This window comes from Macadamia integrifolia, chromosome 13 (assembly GCF_013358625.1).
Source record: "Macadamia integrifolia cultivar HAES 741 chromosome 13, SCU_Mint_v3, whole genome shotgun sequence".
NCBI lineage: Eukaryota > Viridiplantae > Streptophyta > Magnoliopsida > Proteales > Proteaceae > Macadamia > Macadamia integrifolia.
This window is the reverse complement of record NC_056569.1, coordinates 3,560,801-3,579,720: the sequence shown is the minus strand read 5'-3', so window position 1 is coordinate 3,579,720 and position 18,920 is coordinate 3,560,801. Positions and strand designations below refer to the sequence as shown.

General features: G+C 39.6%; 1 protein-coding gene across 1 annotated transcript; it reads right to left on the bottom strand.

Annotated features, from left to right (window-relative positions):
* Positions 1-5,058: 5,058 nt before the first annotated feature.
* LOC122058942 (Golgi SNAP receptor complex member 1-1) lies at positions 5,059-17,325 on the bottom strand. Its single transcript, XM_042621655.1, has 5 exons — positions 17,055-17,325; positions 16,227-16,454; positions 15,922-16,089; positions 5,456-5,569; positions 5,059-5,335 (listed from the first exon to the last, which is right to left on the bottom strand). Exons 1-5 carry the CDS (start codon positions 17,091-17,093, stop codon positions 5,222-5,224), a joined length of 663 nt encoding a protein of 220 aa, XP_042477589.1. The 5' UTR covers positions 17,094-17,325; the 3' UTR covers positions 5,059-5,221.
* Positions 17,326-18,920: the final 1,595 nt, after the last annotated feature.

Here is an 18,920-nt window from a genome sequence, read left to right as displayed (position 1 = left end):
TGCACAAAAGTTCTATAGATTCCAATCCTCTGGTTCATCAAACGGTTACTGGAGAAAGCAAAAGTGACGGGTGGCAGTAAAAGCTGGCAACCTGGCGGTGATAATATGAAGTTGTCTGCTAGTGCCCATCACTACTAGGCAAGCGTTCTACAAAAAAATAATAATAAATAAATAAAAGAAAAAAAAACTACGCAAGCGAACTGCTACTGCCGCCGCGGCCGCCGCCGCCTTCTTCTTCTGCTGACCAGCTTGTAACAATTCTCCATAAATGTTGCATGCAATATAGGAGTCCACATCATCTGCAATTGGTGAGGTGCTATGGTGCATAAAAGGTCTATGTTTATCAAGAGGTCTTGAGGCTCGTTTGATAACAACAACTAGATAGCATAGTTGGTGGTAAAAAGTCCTTCGAACCTCTTGGTTGTTATGAAATGAGAGAAGAGGGGGGGGGGGGGGTTAGGGTTTAGTGTTCATCATTTTACCTGTCTTGTGTCTAGAGTCTGTAGTGAGTGCATCAAGTGTATCAAATCTCTTTATAATATTTTTTTCTTTTTTGATAGGTTGAGGGATCCAAAGAAATTTGTGTCCACCGAACGTCCGTCTGATAGTAATAAAGATTATGCATTGAAGGTCCACCCCTCCCACTTCAAAAAAAAAACTTTTGTTGTTCGCAGATTGAGGGATGTTTTTTAGGCCTTATGGGTATATTAAACAGTTGTTCTTTGCATGGATTTTTTTATATTAAGTACATGTTTCGTATAAGGTTATATAATATATTTATTTAATTAATGTATGGTTTTTTTTTTTTGGGTAATAATATTCAATGAATAACCACCCACGATAAGATTGAGTATTGTTGAAAAAATCAGATTTTGACTCAGGTGAGATTTTCAAGTCAAATAAAGAAAATAGAAAATCTAATAAAAAAATCATCTTTTATTAACGTATAACAAGACTTGGTCCAAGTCATATTAGATCACTCAAGATTCTTTTGTTTTGACCAAGTCACGAAATACGATTGTTCTTATAAATTATTTTTTTAAAAAAAGATGAAGAGTCTTGGATTTTGAACATTTATTTGAAAACTACTTATATTGGTTTTAAATTTTCTTTTTCTGATGTTGAATGTATGTTCTATCATTAAAAAAAAATGTTGAAGGTATCCATGTACTTTGTCAGCTTTTGTCAATGATTTTCAATTCAAAATCATTTTTAATGGTGTAAAATGTCTGATGTCTCCTTTACCCTAAAAATAAAAAAATGTCTAATGTCTAACCAAGGCTCGATCACCTCTATTTTTTTTTTAAAAATTATATATATAAACGATGATTGTTACATGAGTTGAAAATTGTTTATAGGATTAAAGGACCAAGTTTTTTTGCACCCATGGTGAATGAATATCTATTCATCTTGGATGATGGATGAGTCGTTAGAAAGTCATTGTTATTGGAGAGGATCTTTTTCTATGTAGATGGGTTTTTTCTAAGTTGTTGTTGTGTCTCTTTCCTTTTCTTTTTACGTTTCTTTTTTTATTTTCCATGGATCTATCATCTATGTAGCCAATCCTATTTAATTGAAATAAGACTAAAAATACTCCGCAGCGTGCATCTAGTGCAATGAGCATCCCGTGGTTGGGAGCACGTTAGGGTGTGTGCCCGGGTACTCCCAACCATTGGATCCTTATTGCACTCAGTGTAGGGAATCCGGGTCCCCACAAGGTCATATAGTCCCTTACAAAAAGTAAGGAGATTGGAGACTATAATTTGAAGGGTTAATCGGTTTCTCACTTTGGCTGTTACAACTTATGTTGTAACCACTCTTTTATATCCATCAATAAACAATTGGTATTCTTGCCCCTCTAAGGATTAAATTGCCATTTCACTTTTTAGTGAATGGGAGGACATTTATTAATAGGTTATATTTTATAACAAATAAGGTAATTTAATATCATGAAAAGAGTAGAGGAGGTCACTGTTTAGTGGTTACTCACTTGTCATCTCTAACGCCTGCTCTACCTTCAACGCTCTGTTGTGATACAAAGGCATTCAATCTTTATCGGACTTGGATCCTCTGAGGTGCAACAAGGTGCCTTGGACTGCATGTGATCACCTTAAATTCCGTGTATAAGCATTTCTAACCATTGGATGTGTGCCAGACGCCCTATTGTGAGGAATTCAATCTCAATCTTGCAGCTTCAACTGATCACAAGGGAAAAAATGGCCTGGGGACGAGATTTGGCAGAAAGGTCTTTGGCTACTGACACATGGCTCTCAACCAATCCAACGGCTGAGGTTGAAGATATTACATTTGGGTCTTAGAAGTTGTGGATTTCGGGTCATCTCCCTTCCAAACCCTGCTCCGACATAGAAAAAGGAATCAAATAAGCAATCTCAAGCTTATGGTCTGGAACTCCTCACAGGTCAAATTGGAAAACTCTGTGAAGAAATCAAATAACCATCAATTAAACCCTATAAGGGAGGCCCTTTCTGTTGGTGGATCTGATCATGTCCAGGTTCTCGACAAATATTCTAAAACGAAGCTTTCTGTTTTGATTACCGATATGGAAGTAAATATAGTGGAAATGAGTGTCGCCGACGGTGCGGAGGAGGGAGGATTGGAAGTTTAGGAAGCCGTCAGATACCAATCGGATGGGGTTCTTCACTTTCGAAGGCGGATCTGGTATATACGGCGGCGCTCAGCAAACCAAGAGCAGTGAGAGAAGGGACAAGAACAAGGGTGAACTCCGGATTGCAGGTTAGAAAGGTAGAGGATTTCGGTTTTGACCCGAAATCCATACCTTTTAAGACCCAAATGTGATATCTTTATCCTCAGCCGTTGGATCGATGAAGCCACGTGTCAGCAGTCTTAACCCCCTCTGTCCGTCTCCGCCGGATCTCGTCTCCACACACAATTTTTTTTCCTGATCACAAGCAGTCAAACACGGTTGGAACGACCCGGGCCATAAAGTGATTCCACGGTTGGGTGGACCCATGCACACGTCTTGAGGTCACCTCAGTTGTGAGATCACTCTATGGTCCATGGGCTCTATGGAGAGGAATCCTATCCATTAAGCACCTAGGCTGGTGTGTGGTAGTCATTCAGTTTAAAAAATGACATTTCAAGTCAAAAACATAATTTTCAGGTTCTATGTCAAAATGTCATTTTAAAACAAAAAAGTAGTGTTTGGTGAACCTGTTCACTTTTTAGTTTTTGGAACGACACTGAAATGATGAAACAAGGTTTTGTTGTTCCATCATTTTGCGTTTTTAGTCTTTTTTTTTTTTTTTTTTTTTTTGTTCCAAAATCTGAAAAACACCAAGTTGACACCAAATGCTTTATTTAGATTTTTTATTCTTATATAACAAAAAAATCCAAAAATATTTTTCTTGATAACTACCAAACACAGCCCTGCTCTCTCTCCCTTCACTTCCTCGAATCTTCAAACCCGTGCCCTCACGTCCCACTCACTCCTCTGTCTTGCGACTCCACTTCAATAAAATTGTTCACATAATCTTGTCTCAGTTGATCTTAATATTCCGTAATTGTTAAACGATATCTTTATGCAGAATTCGTCTCATTGTACTCTCTTTATGTAAATATTTTCAATTTTTCATTTTCGTCCATTAAACTAGGGTGACTTTTGCAATCAAATTTTCAGGAGATTGCTCGATAAAACTGGAAATTTAGTTGCAGAATCCAAACAGATCAGTTTTTTTTACCAAGATTTGGAAATTGGATCAGCGAATTGCATGATTTGGATTGGAATCAGTGGTCATCAATACTGATTTCTGACGATTCTTTACAACAGATTCTAAAAGATAAACAGAATATCAGCAACTCCCGAGATAACTCTCATGCCCATCTTTTAGGATGTATTTGGTTACATAATTCGTTAGAGTTTTATTTCGGATTAGACAATGAGTCCATAGAGAGTGTTTCTGTCGAATCGTACTTATTTTTAAGATTTTCTGAAAAATTGTTTGGTTATCCATCCCAATTTTTGTGATTCTTTTGAATCACCACTTAACGTGGACTATTTATATGAGAGCTAGGATTATGTGTCAAATATGATTTGCTATTTACCTTATTTCTCAGCTAAACCACATTTAGTTTTACAAGGTGTTTCAAATGAATTAGTATTTCTAAGTAGAACCAACTCAAAAAAAATCAAACAATTTAATAAAATGAGAATCACGTTTTACTAGAAAGACTTTCTAACGAATTATGTAACCAAACACATCCTTATGGTTCCCTCCCATGGCCATCCTCTACGTTCCCTTGAGTCAGCCATGTTACTTAGATCCTTCAAACTTAGCCACAATTCGAGTTTGCTGTCTAAAGGGAAGTCGACTCATGCAGTCCAACACATGTTGAGTATCATGGATTATGGAAACTACTAAAACCCCTTCCCCCCTACACACCCCACCACCCCCTATAAAAAAAAAAAATATATATATATATATATATAGATAACATATGAACTGGATTGTTTGATGTTGGGGAGCTCGACCACGTACGACGATATAATCCAGTGAATGCAAATCCATGAACTGAACAAAATTATGCACAGAAAAATCAGTTGCAGATCTTTTTTACAGTCTTGCAACTGTCACAACACAACAGAGAAGGGAATTTAGGCTGGGAGGCCCCTGCCTATAAACTCTTTCATCTCCTTACTTAACTACTATATTTAGTAATAATTAAAAAACACGGTTTTGTAGAACTTAATCTCCACCTAGGTAGGTTCAAAGATAATGACTAGGGTTCAGCCAACAAAGGCTTGACCAAAGAAAAAAAAATGGCTGTTACTGCTGTTTCTACTTGTAAGAGTAAAACAAGCCATTACCAAATGAGTAAAAGTTGTGTGGGAAAAAACCAAAACAAAACAAAAGAAAGGAGGACCTAAGTAACATGGCTGACTCGAGGGAATTTGTGACTCACCTGCATCAATAAGTCAGATTGCACTTTGTAGATGTAGGCCTGACATGCCAACCTCCATAAGCTGTGTGCATTGACAACTTTTTGGCTAATTCAGGTTTACCCAATTTGCGAAGGTAATTTGAAAACAAGGATGCTGAAACTTCATTGGCAATATAAGATAATTTTAAGAAACAGAATGCTTACTTACAATATGTATAGAGAGGAAAGTTGGTAACTACAAAAGAATAGAAAGAAGCCACAATGGTACAATACACTTTTCACGGCAATCCAAAATGCTTTCCTACTTGGTCAACCAGTAAATCAAAATAAGAAATGTGCAGACAGACGCAACAAGGGAAAGAATGATAGTATCCATGGACTTTTTCTTTTTTATTGCTGAGAGTATGTGATTCACCTGCATCAATAAGTTGAAGCAAATATGTTATTGTTGGCTTCAAGGGAATAATCCATCGATCACTGTCACTGACTCAATGTTTTCAGATATAATTGATCTTAGGAAACTTAGTTCTCATACCGTTGGAAGACGACTGCTGACATTGCTTATCTTGGAATTGATGCCCCCAAATGTTGAACGCTGAAAAACAAGAGTGCCAAGAGTAGCTTGTGCTTGAGAAATCACAATATCCATCTGCATAAGAAAACATTCCAACACCTTAAGATGGATATGATTTTTCCTTTTAAACAAACAGTAGTATCCACAATTAACATTATTTTCCTAGGGGCAGCACAAGTAGAAGTAGAACACACTTCCAATAGATTCTAGAAGACTTTAAAAAAGAGTATCCATTTGTTCAAGATCTAAACAAGACAGGCATTAATAGTACCAACAAATGATATGATTTTGCAAGGAGGATATCATTCAAAGAATAATTCTAACAGATCATGGATCTGGAAAGGATTTGAGCCATGTAAATTTCAGTGCAGACTGCAGAGATATTAGAGACTGGCAAGCAGGACAGCCTAAAAATGTAAGAATATGGGTTTTTTTTTTTTGGTTTAAGGGGGGAGAGGGTGAGATTTGGAGGACTAAAAATGCATCAGCTGTGGAAGAGAAGTCATCCTTGCTCCTCTACAGCAAATACACATATGAATGATCAGATATAAAGGCTTCAACAAACAATTTGGTTGACCCTACCCAACTAGATTACAGTATATGTAACATTTAAGTGAAGGACAGAAGTAGAAAAAATGGTCAGACTTGAGAAAAATGATAGTATCAAGACTCGAGTGAAAAAGGGACGTTATTCTTGATTCTTGCTCCCTCTCAGATACACCAAGCACACATATATAAAAAGGTGTCAGAAACCAAAAGTTGAAACAATAGGATGGCAAAAAATATCAAATGAAGCCCATTCCAGGTCCTATATAGCTACAACCATCTGATTAGGTTAGCACCCAAGGATTCTTCTGGGTAGAAACCACTGGATGCTTGATGCTGGTCCCATTGCATGTGCCCCACATACTATATGTGGAGAATCAGGTCCAGATTCCAGAAAAATAAGACATATAGCCAAAGAATGCATAAACAAATTCAACAGAACCCTGTCCCTGTGGCCAACCACATTCAGCACATTTGCATTGAAATTTTTTCAAATTACTAAAGTTCGACGAAAATAAGTACCCTGAATCATCTATCTGACCATTTAAGCAAAAGAATCTACATGTCAATGTAGTACTGTAATTGAAAGAACAAAACAGTAACAAGCAGAATCTTTTCCAAGAGAATAAAAATCCAGAATTAGGAGAATGATTAATAACAGCAAATCAGATGGTCAGATCTGATGGAGATTTTAATCTATTGAGGCAAAGGATGCCATGAGTACAATCTTGATTATATATGGCTATTATGTTTTGGTTATCGATCACATTCTATTTTTGTGCGGAAAAGCTATAATGCTCTTTCTAATGCTTTAATGAGTATAAAGGTTCCAAGCACTGTGAAGCATGTGAGCCATGAGCATCAAAACTGGAAGATTTCAGCTGCTCAAGAGACTGTGTCATGGAGTGGTGGAGTTCAAACTAGAAGATCTAAGTCAAAGCCAACCATGAGGATTTATGCAACTTGGATAAAGAAATGGAAGATAAATATAGTTTGCTTGAATGTATCCTAGGTGTTGGTTTCATCTTGTATAAATGTAAATGATCCATATGCTCAAGCTCAGCCCATCACTTATGGACTTAAACTGGAATACCTAAGACAGGTGGACTGACTAAGTCAACTGGACCTAAATGGTGACACATATCATGAATCTTATCTTAGCCCAATGGTAACCTGAATGACATTACTTTGGTTCACTTGGCATGGTATAAAGACCATCTGGAAAATATGTCCATGTGACGTGCTTCAAAAATGTGATAAAGGCCATTGACAGCACTGGCGGTCGATGACATGGCTGACCGACTATCAGTGGAGCGGTCCACTAGTGTGCACATTGGCGGTCAACTGGTATAGGATCCACTGGTAACCAAGAGCACCTTATGATAGACAAACTATGGTTTGGTCAACTGGTATCATCGACCGGTGGTTCCTGAAGAGGTGTTCTTCAAAATCTATAGGCATCCGCCGACTGGCTCTGGTTTGCTGTCGAACAGTATTGAAAAATTATTCCGTTTGAAATCATAACGGCTAGTATTTTTATTGTTGGATTGAGCTCTAAAAATAGAGGAAAGGTCTGAGTTTAAAGATTAATGATCGGACATATTGAGGAGAAACTCTCCTAGGTTAACATAAGAAAATCCAATTGTCTATGTGCTAGAACTTAAAAAGATCATATGAGATAAAGAGTAAGAGGCTGAGAAGAAAGAGCTACAACTTGAATATCTATTTAGCCATTAAGCATAAGCTGCGGTGCAATGGGATCAGATCGAGTGCTGTCATTTGTATACTCGCCTATTGAGAGGCAACTTGTGATTTGGACTTGAGTCATTGTGTATCACTTTAAGTGATTGTGGTGGTAAAGGGTATTGAGGACCAGATACTTTGGTTGAGGGTATTGAGGCCCCCAATCTGTGGAGTGTTTCTCCTACTTTGCAAGGAGTGCGGATTGCGAGGAGATTTGTGTGAAGGTGTTTTTCCTACCATTATAAGGAAATAATGTTACTGGAATTCCAAACTCGTGAGGGCTTTGGGAATGGACGTAGGATTGTATTGAGGCAGTGCCAAACCATTAAGGATCTTGTGTGCACTCTCTTCTTTTCCTATCTCCTCCATCTACATTATTGTGTTTTTGTTTATCTAACAATATGATAGGCAAATAGATAAAAATTGGCTAAGTTTCCGCATTACCCAATTCACGCCCCTTTTGGGTTGCCTACACATTCCTACAAGTGGTATCACAGAAGGTTTTCTTCAAAAAGGAATTAAAACTCCAAAGAGTAATGGCAACCGGATTGAGTCTATCAGAACAAGTTTCAGCATCTTACCTCCTCTATATTCAATGGAGAACTGTACATTTTCTAGAAACAGAGGATGGAGATCTTTTTAACAAGCTTTCGACCCAAAGGTGTGATACCCTAGTAGAGAGTGGTTTTGTGCTTCCTTCAACAACCAACGAACAAGGAGAAAGAGTTCTAGTTGAAGAGGAAAAGTGGTCTCAAGAGCAAAAGAAGGCTACTCACGAAAACAATAAGGCAATCAATGAACATTCTATATCGTGCACTAAGATCTAATGAGTACAGTAATGTAGACGTAGGTTACACTAGGCAACAAACTCTCATTTTGTTAAAGCCCAAACCAATTCAGATCTAACCCCAAAATCTGTCTTAACAGAATCCAGAAATAGGAATAGAAACAAAAGAACCAAGTACCAGAAAATAATCCCAACAATCACTTATAACAGCAGAGAACAGACAAGCAACAGAAACCAGTAGCAGAAACCGATACCCTAGATAGAACTGGGTCTCGGCCAGGGCAGAATTTAGGGATACCTGCGGTTGGAAGTGGAAGGCTCAGAATGGGGCCAAACATGGATCGAGTAGAGGGGTTAGGGTGCTGAACAAAACCCTAAAATATCTTCATATTCTGCTGGTTGGTTTGGAAGATCTGAATCTTATTGATTTCAGGTCCTTAAACAATGAAATTAAGAGATTCTTCAGGAACAGCAGCAAACACCTCAGATGCCCACCAAGATTGGATTGAGTGATCCTCTTGGAGGCTGGAACAAAACCCTAAAAGGGTTTCCTGATCATACTTCAGTCTTAGGAGATGTCACCAATTGATGGACTTCAAAAACCTAGCTTCCTTGCTGAAATTGATTCTGGTTTTATGCTCTCAAATAGACCTGATTAATCCACTCACTTGATCCTCACAACAATCAATAACACAGAACAGAAAAGAGAAAGAAGAAGAGATTCAACAAGATAGACGTGGGTGGGAATGGCTATCTCAGCCTGGGCATCTCACCCACAGCTACCCCAACTGTTAGTCTTCCTATCTCAGGAGAAGGAGCAAGTAACTGCAATAAACTTTATTAATTCAAATCTGATTTGTGTCTACAGCAGTTCCTCTTTAAATAGAGGACTGAAGTTACAATAATAGCAGTTGGACTCAAATTAAGTGTTGGACTCCAATTAGGAAACTAAGACAAATTAGAAACTAACTCTAACTTCTAATTTAGGAAACAAATAATAGCTACTTAAAACTTCCTATGCTGGGCCAATGGGCCATCTAAGCTAGGTGGATGGGCCTTTAATAAAGGTGGGTCGAACTCAGCCCAATAGCTGGTTCGATGGCTGCTTTGGTTGGATCTTTCCTCCTGTGATAGTGTAGCCCATGATGGGGATCTACATCAACTCCCCGCTCTTAAAATCTTTTGTCTCTGAAGAATAGATGAAGGACATATAGCGCTCGTAGAGATCCGTATCAAGACGCTGAAAATCCTCCACATGAATCCAAGTGCAATCTTTCTGAGGTCGTCCTTTCCACTTGGCTAGGAATGAATGGTAACCCTTACCACCACGAACAGTAGTAAACTTCTTGTCAAGAAGATCTTCAATAACATCATCCCTAGGGTTCACAAATTGGGGAAGTCTCAATGTATGCTCTGTATCTCCGTCATCAGAATGATGGCTCACATAGAGTGCAAGATCAGAAACATTGAAGGCATTGTTAATCTTCAGAGTAGGGGGCAATTCCAACAAGTAGGCATTTGGACCAATACGCTTCAAGATCTTGTATGGACCCATATTCCGAGGATGAAGCTTGTGCATAGTACCAGGAGGAAAACGCTCAAATGGAATTCAAACCATAACCATGTCAACAGACTGAAACTCCACATAACAGCGATGTCCGTTAGCATTTTCCTGATATCCATCATTACTACCAGCTATGCGACGGCGAACATCAGCATGTAGCTCCATGATATGCCTAAGGAGCTCATCCGCTTCAATAGTAACACGGGCATGAGGTGGCAATGGTACCATGTCAACCAGTCGTCGTGGTTGTCGACCAAGAACAATCTCAAATGATGTACGAAGATGGAATGCTGTACGAACGGTGGTACGGTTGACGAAACTATTGTATGCAAACTCAGCTATGTCTAGAATAAAAGGCCATGTCTTCTCATAATCATGAACTAAACAACGGAGCAAATTGCCACTACTTCCGTCTGACCGTCTGTCTGAAGATGGAATGCTGTAGAAAACCTTAACTTGGTGTTGGTTTTCAACCATAGGGTCTTCCAGAAATAACTCATGAATTTTACATCCCTATCAGAGACAATCGACTGTGGCAAACCATGTATGCATGCTATCTTTTTAAAAAAGAGCTTGGCTAGGTGATTTGCATCAAGTGTCTTCCTGTATGGGATAAAATGTGCCATCTTGGAAAAACGATCCACAACAACAAATATAGAGTCATACCTCTCCCGTGTAGGTGATAAGCTTAGGACAAAGTCCATGCTTATGTCTAGCCAAGGTAAATATGGAATGGGCAACGGTGTGTACAAACCCACATTCTTCTTTTCTCCTTTAGCAAGTTGACAAATACGGCATCGTTGGATGACAAGCTGAAAATCCTTTTGCAAGTGATGCCAATAGTACAAATCCACCATCATAGAATATGTCTTGTCCTTGCCAAAGTGTCCACCCATTCCTCCTCCATGTAACTCTCGAACCAAGTGATGCCTTAAGGAGGTATTTGGAATACAAAGTGTGTGCCTTTAAATAGGTATCCATCATGAATGGAATATTTGTCATCACGACCTCCTTGTAATTTTTTGAACACTTCTGCAAAATCAGCATCATTAGCATACGCATCTTTGATGTGTTCCACCCATGTGCTTTGTACGGTAAAGGTATTCATGATTAGCACCTTACAACTAAGCGCATCAGCTACTTGATTCTCTTTTTCAGCCTTGTACTTGAGAGCAAACACATATTCTTGCAAGTAAGAGATCCACTTAGCATGCCAATCGTTAATGGTCTTTTGGGAATGCAAGTACTTGAGTGCTTCGTGATTTGAATAGAGTATGAACTCCTTGCCAATCAAATAGTGTCGCCAATGCTTGAGAATTTGAATAACGACATAAAGTTCCAAATCATATGTAGAATGTCTTCTTTTCACATCATTCAACTTTTCACTGTAGAAGGCAATCGGATGGCCAGCTTGCATAAGCACTCCTCCTATCCCAATATGGGATACATTGGTAGCCACTTCAAACATGAGATCAAAATTAGGTAGCCTAAGCATCGGGGCTTCCGTCATCTTTTGTTTGATCAAATCGAATGCTTTAGTGGCAGCCGGGGTCCATTGGAGTGATGATTTTCCTCCTTTTGTGCACTCCATGATAGGTGCCACAATAGCGCTGAAATTCCGTATGAACCGTCTATAGAACGAGGCAAGGCCGTGGAAACTTCGAACCTCCATCAAAGTCTTAGGAATAGGCCAATCTACCACGCTCTTAACCTTCTTGGGATCAGCTTCTATACCGTGAGAGGACACAAAAAAGCCAAAGAATACAACCTTGGGCAGCATAAAGGAACACTTTTTCAAATTGATGTAGAGCTACTCTTCCTGTAGCACCCTCATCATACGTCTCAAATGTTCAAGATGATCATCTTTTGCCTTGTTGTAAATTAATATGTCATCAAAGTATACCACAAGTAACTTACCAATAAAGGGGCGTAACACATGAGTCATTACTCGCATAAAGGTACTATGTGCATTGGTAAGCCAAAGGGCATAACCTTCCATTCGTATAGCCTTTCCTTTGTCTTGAAGGCTATCTTCCATTCATCCTTAGGGCGGATCTGAATTTGATGATACCCATTTCGTAGATCAATATTTGAAAAGAAAGTGGCTCCGTTAGCATGTCTGAATGGAAAATCTGTATTTTACTGTGATCTTGTTGATGGCACGACTATTAATACACATACACCATGATCTGTCATTTCTTAGGTGTCAATAAGGCTGGTACGGCACACAGACTCATGCTTTCTACTAGATATCCCCTTCGCAACAGGTCATTCACTTGTCTCTTGAGCTCGGCATGCTTGGTGGGGTTGAGACGATGAGTGGGCAGATTTGATAGTATTGATCCATCCACTAGATCACTAGTATGTTGTATGTCCCTCATAGGTGGTAGTTCATCCGGCAGCTCATTTGGTACCAAATCTGAAAAATCAGCTAGCAAGTCTCTGATGGGTCATGGGTTGAGAATGTGTCACCTCTTTTACCAATTCAGCTTCCTTTGTAACTAGGGCTAAGATCAGTCCGGTTTCTTCACTTGTAGCCAAGAACTCTCTGTGGGGCAGCACACACAATTTCTTGTCTATCATGTGTTTCTTGTTTGTGTTTGCTTTGTATGGTTACTTCTTTGGTTCAGTAGTTTCTTTGGAACTGGAAGCAAGTGAGTTAGATGATGATGACAAGTGAGGAATGCCAAATGACACTCCATGTAATTGAGGAACCTCTAACTGTTGATGAGGTTGAAGTCTCAAATGAATTTCTTGAAGCTTATCATGAATTGGGGCAGCTTCCAAATCAGCTTTAATATGGTCATTTCTTACTTTATCCTTCCTTGTTTTTCCGCACATTCATCTCAACATCCTCATCTTTGCTATGCATAGCTTATCTATAAGACGGTTCTTAACTACCCAACAATCTGCCTCGTACGACTGTCCCATAGAATTTTCCTTTCAGCTTTAAAGGAATACATCAATCACACCGGAAGCACCTTTCCGCTTCATTTCATTTTAAACCTCTATAAAACATCATTTTCTATATCACCTTCTTTATTTATGGTTGACCCCAAATATATAAAATAATCACTTTACAATATCTCTCTCGCCTAGACAAAACAGGGCACCAAAAGACAAGATTATGGTTATTTTCAATAACTCAGCAACCACAAGCCAGATGGACCAGTAACTTGAATCAAGAGGGATGTGAATTATATCCTAATAGCAAGTTCCAAAAAAGGAAACCAAATATTCTCCTAGTACAATAGTTTCTAAAATGGTTTCACTAATGGACAAAACCAAATAAGCCAAAATAAAGAAACCAAATACTAATCCCATGTGCAACCATACCATACAACAACAACAAACTAAGCCCTATCCCAACTTAATGAGATTGGCTACATGGATCCAAACATATTAGTAATGGAACATGACAAATGAAAGATGAAAAAATGCAATATGAAAAGTGAGAGGTGAAAGATGAAAGATGAAAGTAGCAAAGTAAGAGGAAAGTGGACACAACCCAATAAGGTAGGAGAATCTGAGCTAAATAGGATCGGCCACATGGATCCTTGCTCTCCAATAGGCTTTATCCGAGGTCATACTTGGTACGAGGCCTAAACCGCGCATGTCATTCCTCACAACTTCTCTTATGATCATTTTAGGCTTGCCTCTAGCTCTTGGAGACCCCTCAATCTGAATCATATCACTCCTCCTTACTGGGGCGTCACTAGGCCTCCGTTGAACATGACCATACCACCTCAAATGGCTTTCCCAGAGCTTGTCATTGATTGGGGCCACTCCCAAATCTACTCTAATATGCTCATTCCTTACTTTATCTTTCCTAGTTTTTCCGCATATCCATCTTAACATCCTCATTTCTATCACACATCTTCTCTATATGACACTTTTTAACTGCCCAACATTCCGCTCCGTACATCATGACCAGACGCACAACAGTCCTATTGAAACCATAATATCCCCTATTTAGACCCCATAAAAGTGGCCCATTACACTAAAAAACCATATGGACTGAAAGCCCAACACATAGACAATGCAACCCAAGAGTTATTACTAATAAAACAAGTCCAGTTTGGTGAAGAATCTTCAACAAGAGGGGCTGGAATGGGTCTTCAAATCTTCAACCAGTAACAGAAGCAACTTGGGAGCTCAATGGAGATCTCAGGTATCAAACAACAGCTTGGAAAGAGGGCTTGGTTGATCTCTTGGAATACAAAAGCCTCCTCTCGCTCCTCCATCTGAAGAAATAATGGATTGAAATAGAGATCTGAAGTCAGATATGATCTCCGGAAAAAAAAAAAAGAGTCAGATTGGGGGCTTTCTCACCGCTCTCGGAGGCGATGAAGTCGGAGCTGAAGTTGTTGGTGTTGGTGTATGATGTCTTGTATTCCGTCGCAGTTTAATCCAGGGAGTACTGGTGCAGCACCTAGACAGGCAGGACGGCGGTCCCGCTAGCCGGTTAGCGGGCCGTGGGGGTTGCAAGGGGGACAGGAGGCCCCCTGCATAGCAAGGGGTGTAGGGGAGCACAGCCCCCCGCTCGAATTTTTTATTTGAGGGCAATTGTGTACTTTTCGAATTAGGGTGGCAATTGTAGTTTAATCCAGATTAGGGTTTTTTTTCCGCTATATATTTGTAGCGAGGGTTTCTTTCTCTGTAATGCAAGCAATACTGAGAGGTGTGAGGACGAGCGCTGTAACCTTATTCTCCATTGATAGTGAAGCAGGATCTCATCTCACCGGGGACGTAAGCAACCTTGCCGAACCTCGTAAAATCCGTGTGCATTGTTTATTTTGTTTTTCCATTATCTTCTGCATCTTTTTAGGGTTGCGTTTCTACAATTGGTGGCGGCTTTGAGGTTGGAAAGTGAAAACTCGGAGAAAGGAGGAACTCCAGCAGCAATGACAGCAGGGTCCGAATCTCCGGAAAAGGAGGTGCTGGTGGTGGTGGTGGACTCCATAAGAAGAAGAAGAAATAGAAGCGAACGAGAGAGAGAGAGAGACAAGATTTTTGGGTAGGAAAGCTGTGATATATCTGTTGTGGGGACATTATACAATTTTGACCTAGAGATTGATCGGTTGCATGCATATTAAAGTTCTCCGCAAAAACAGTTCAAAACCATTTTCAGCGAAAACCATAAATGACTCTCAACACAATTTTTATTTCTGTTTGTTCAATCTTTTTAAAATAGAAATAGACTCCATAAACAATACCAAATGCAACCAGAAACCTTTTTTTCTTTTTTTTTTTGGGCAAAATAAAAAATACAAATGATACCAAAGAGGGCCTAAGTTCAGCAGGCAAACTTACATGACCTGCCTCAAGATGTCCCCAGCCTCGAAGAACTGATGGCATTTAGTTTGGATTGTAACTCCGAGTTCATAGTCCTAACTCTTTATCTCACAAAGAACTAGTTGGAAGACAAAGCTAACAAACAGAAATAGCAAAGGCCAACAGGACATCCCATTGATAGATTATTTGAATTGTAGCTTAACAAGCCAAGGCAGTTTATCCTAACAACCAACTCAGAGACAAAACTAGAAACATAAAAAAATTAATAATTGATTGTACAAATAAGGTTTCATAATTGAGAAACTGATCGAGCAGTAAATTAATAAAAAAAGCCTATCCAGAAGTCAAGGATAAGTCCCATCAGCTGATAACTCCTATTGGACCAAAATACTATGTCATTTCATTAAATGATCCATTCAGAATTTCCAACAGAAACAACAAACCATTAAATGGAAGTTCAGCATATAAATGAACCTAATAGCATTCTAGTACCTGTCCTGTATTCCTGCTGATATCTGCATGCTCTTTAAGGAGAGCCTGCTCCCCAGAGCCACCTCCTTCCTCCAAATCTAGTCTTGTTCGATCAAATTCCCGGAAATCCTCAAGAAGTGAAGCATGTTCCCTTTTAGCTTTAAGGCTAGAGCGGAGCCGATAAAACTCCTGCACTTCAGTCATGTTGGACACTGAGTCAATGTTTCACAGATGCATGTTCTTTGATAACCTTTTCATGACTACACAAAAAGCAAGCTGAGCTTAGGCTTTAACAGTATAATTTGCTACTTGTGGGGGAATAACACCTGAGTAAGATCCTGTAGAATTTCTTGGTGCCGAGTCAGAGTATGGGAAACCATTTCGGAGCCTCCTGATGATACCCAATCTTGCATCTGTGAATTTACTTGCTGAAGCTGTTTGAGCAGTCGTTCTATCCCGGACTCAAGATCATTGCCTGTATCATCAGATTTTGTAGAAACCAACCTACGATATGAATTCAATTGCTCATCCAACTGCGCTTCAAGTTTCCTTGCCTGAATCCACATAACAAAAACAAGGAGAGATGGATCAAGGTTTAAAAAATTGCAATACTTGTAAGGTAAACAGATCATAGTTGAGAAGCAGAGAGCAACTAGAATTTGCATACTTTTCATTGCCACCTGATTTGGAACTAAGTTCTCACTTAAATTCATAATGGAAGATAAAAAGGGTTTCCCTTCAAAATCGAGAAACTCCAGATGTGGCCATTTACCAATTGCGGTCAACTATCAAATCCCAGATACCTAAGGGAATCTCCCCAACACCCAAATACTAAAAGATAAGCTGACCATCAGTGTTAGAACTAAGGGGGGAAAAAGAAGAGTTCATGGACCTCAAAATTTCGGAACTTCAAAAAAGCATATACTTCTGAAATCAACAGAAAACTCCATTGCATCCTAATTTTAAATCATCTCTTTGAATCCAAAAAAAAAAAAATTGCCTTTAGTGAAAATTATCGATATTTATAAACATATCGACGGTTACTAAACCGGCCCTCCATGGTATCTTATTTCGATTCCAAAACCCTAAGACGAGCCGAAGCAATCACAAAGGCAAAACTGAATTAAACAAAAAAATGCGATCCGAATGGGTACCTGTTTACGCAGGGCGTCCCATGAGGTCGGCGACTCCATGGTTCGCTTATGCCTCTATTGAAACTTCTCTTCTCCTCGAATCGTCTTCTCTTTCCTCTCCTTTTCCTTCTTCTCAGGCCGGCGATTACCTAGCTTCAAGTTCAACGGTAGTCTATTTCTTTATTGGTTATTACTTTTGCCTTGTTGTTTTGGTCGAGAGGTTGCTTAAACACCAAATCTTTCTAAAATACGCGGTGTGCGCAATGATAGTGACCGGGATCCAGGAGTTTCACAACAACCGTTTGTTCAGGGGTTAGGGGTGGCAGTGTGTGGGCACCCAGCATACACATTGTCTCCACTAGGCTAAGGCATACGTTCTGAATACCATACCATATCCAATCAGCCAAATCCATCAGGATCTCAAAACTGTAGGCTAAGGTACAATTGCACCAAGATCACTATTAATCACTTCACATAGTACAAAATCGTTTCCAAGAACTCATATATACACAAAATGATCAAAATAACCACTGAAGTCACTCAATAGTCCGGTGCCGCATAGGCATGGTCATCGGATCCACAATCAAGATTGTGCTCCGTTTCGGCTTCAGAAACCCACCAACTGCCAATGGCAACCCGCAGAGGTCTCCATGCAAGTACCAGCCTACTCATCGGTGTCACCATCTAAACAAAAATAGAAACAATAATGGGGTGAGCTTCACCGAACCCAATGAGGGGTGAGGCCAGACAAGCACATGCAAGTCGAATAATGCAATGAATGCTCCACAACAATTACATGATACCATATGAGTCCATTTGATCACACTACTTCCCTACATCCATTACTGAGTCCATATTTAGTTTTTAATGCTACAACAACATAGGTGGTATCCCCTCCTTCGGAACGAACCTCGGGCATTGGCGATATGAACTAGTTGCAAGCAAGAGTCAGTCGGTCATGAAACCTCGATCCTCAGCCAACCCTTAGGTTAATAACCCTAACAACCATGGGTACAGTATGTCGTACCGTGCTATGTCCGCCCTCGTGTAAAATACGTCCTATCAAGGATGTGTGTGGATCAGGAAAACACAGATGGGATTAGTCAATACATCACCCCCTATTGGCAAGGGGTTGTAGCACCAGGGTTTGTGATGACTTAACCATATGCAATCTAAATGATGCGGGTACATTCACCATACATCAAGCATAGTATCCACATACACCGAGCACAAGGTAACAGAATCCCCTTTTAGTTTCACCATGTCTCGCCTCACATATCCATCTCCACAATTCCACAATAATTGAGATAACAAGTAAAGGAAATACACAAAAAAATTCATATCATATGATCATACAAAATATAAAATTGAATGTTAAACATTCTGTAAATTAATTCAACACCCACTCACCTTAAAACCCAAAATCAATTTTGTTCGGTAAAATTCCTTGATCACGTACCCTCACCGTTTAACTTTCCTAATCAATTCATGTGTAGTATAGTCAGTTAATAAGTGCATCTAAACCTCTAAGCAAAACCCCCTCTACATACCCATTCTGACCCCACACACAGACCCTCTTTACAGGACTTTGTAGGGATCACCAATAGGTGACAGAACCCCTACCGGTGGGTGGTCATTGGCTGCAAAAACAGTGGCCAAAAGCCATGTCAAAATCATCATCGGTAGGAAGGCACTGACGGGTGAGGCACTTGCCGGTGGGAGTTTCCAGTAGGCTCATAGCCAGCCGCTAGAACCCCACTTGACAATTGATACCCTTGCTTTCCTAGGCTTGTGTATGTATATCAGTGATCGTATAGGGACCGCACCAATTTGATATGAATTTTCCTCTTGGATCATGGATGGGAGCCCTTTGCTCTTTGAGGACTA

Coding starts and splice junctions, on each gene's coding strand:
- LOC122058942 (XM_042621655.1), bottom strand. CDS start 17,093: ATGGAGTCGCCGACCTCATGGGACGCCCTGCGTAAACAG. Junction 5,570..15,921: donor TCAGCAGGAATACAGGACAG/GTACTAGAATGC, acceptor TTTCTTATGCAG/ATGGATATTGTGATTTCTCA. Junction 5,336..5,455: donor TCAGCAGTCGTCTTCCAACG/GTATGAGAACTA, acceptor TTATTGATGCAG/GTGAATCACATACTCTCAGC.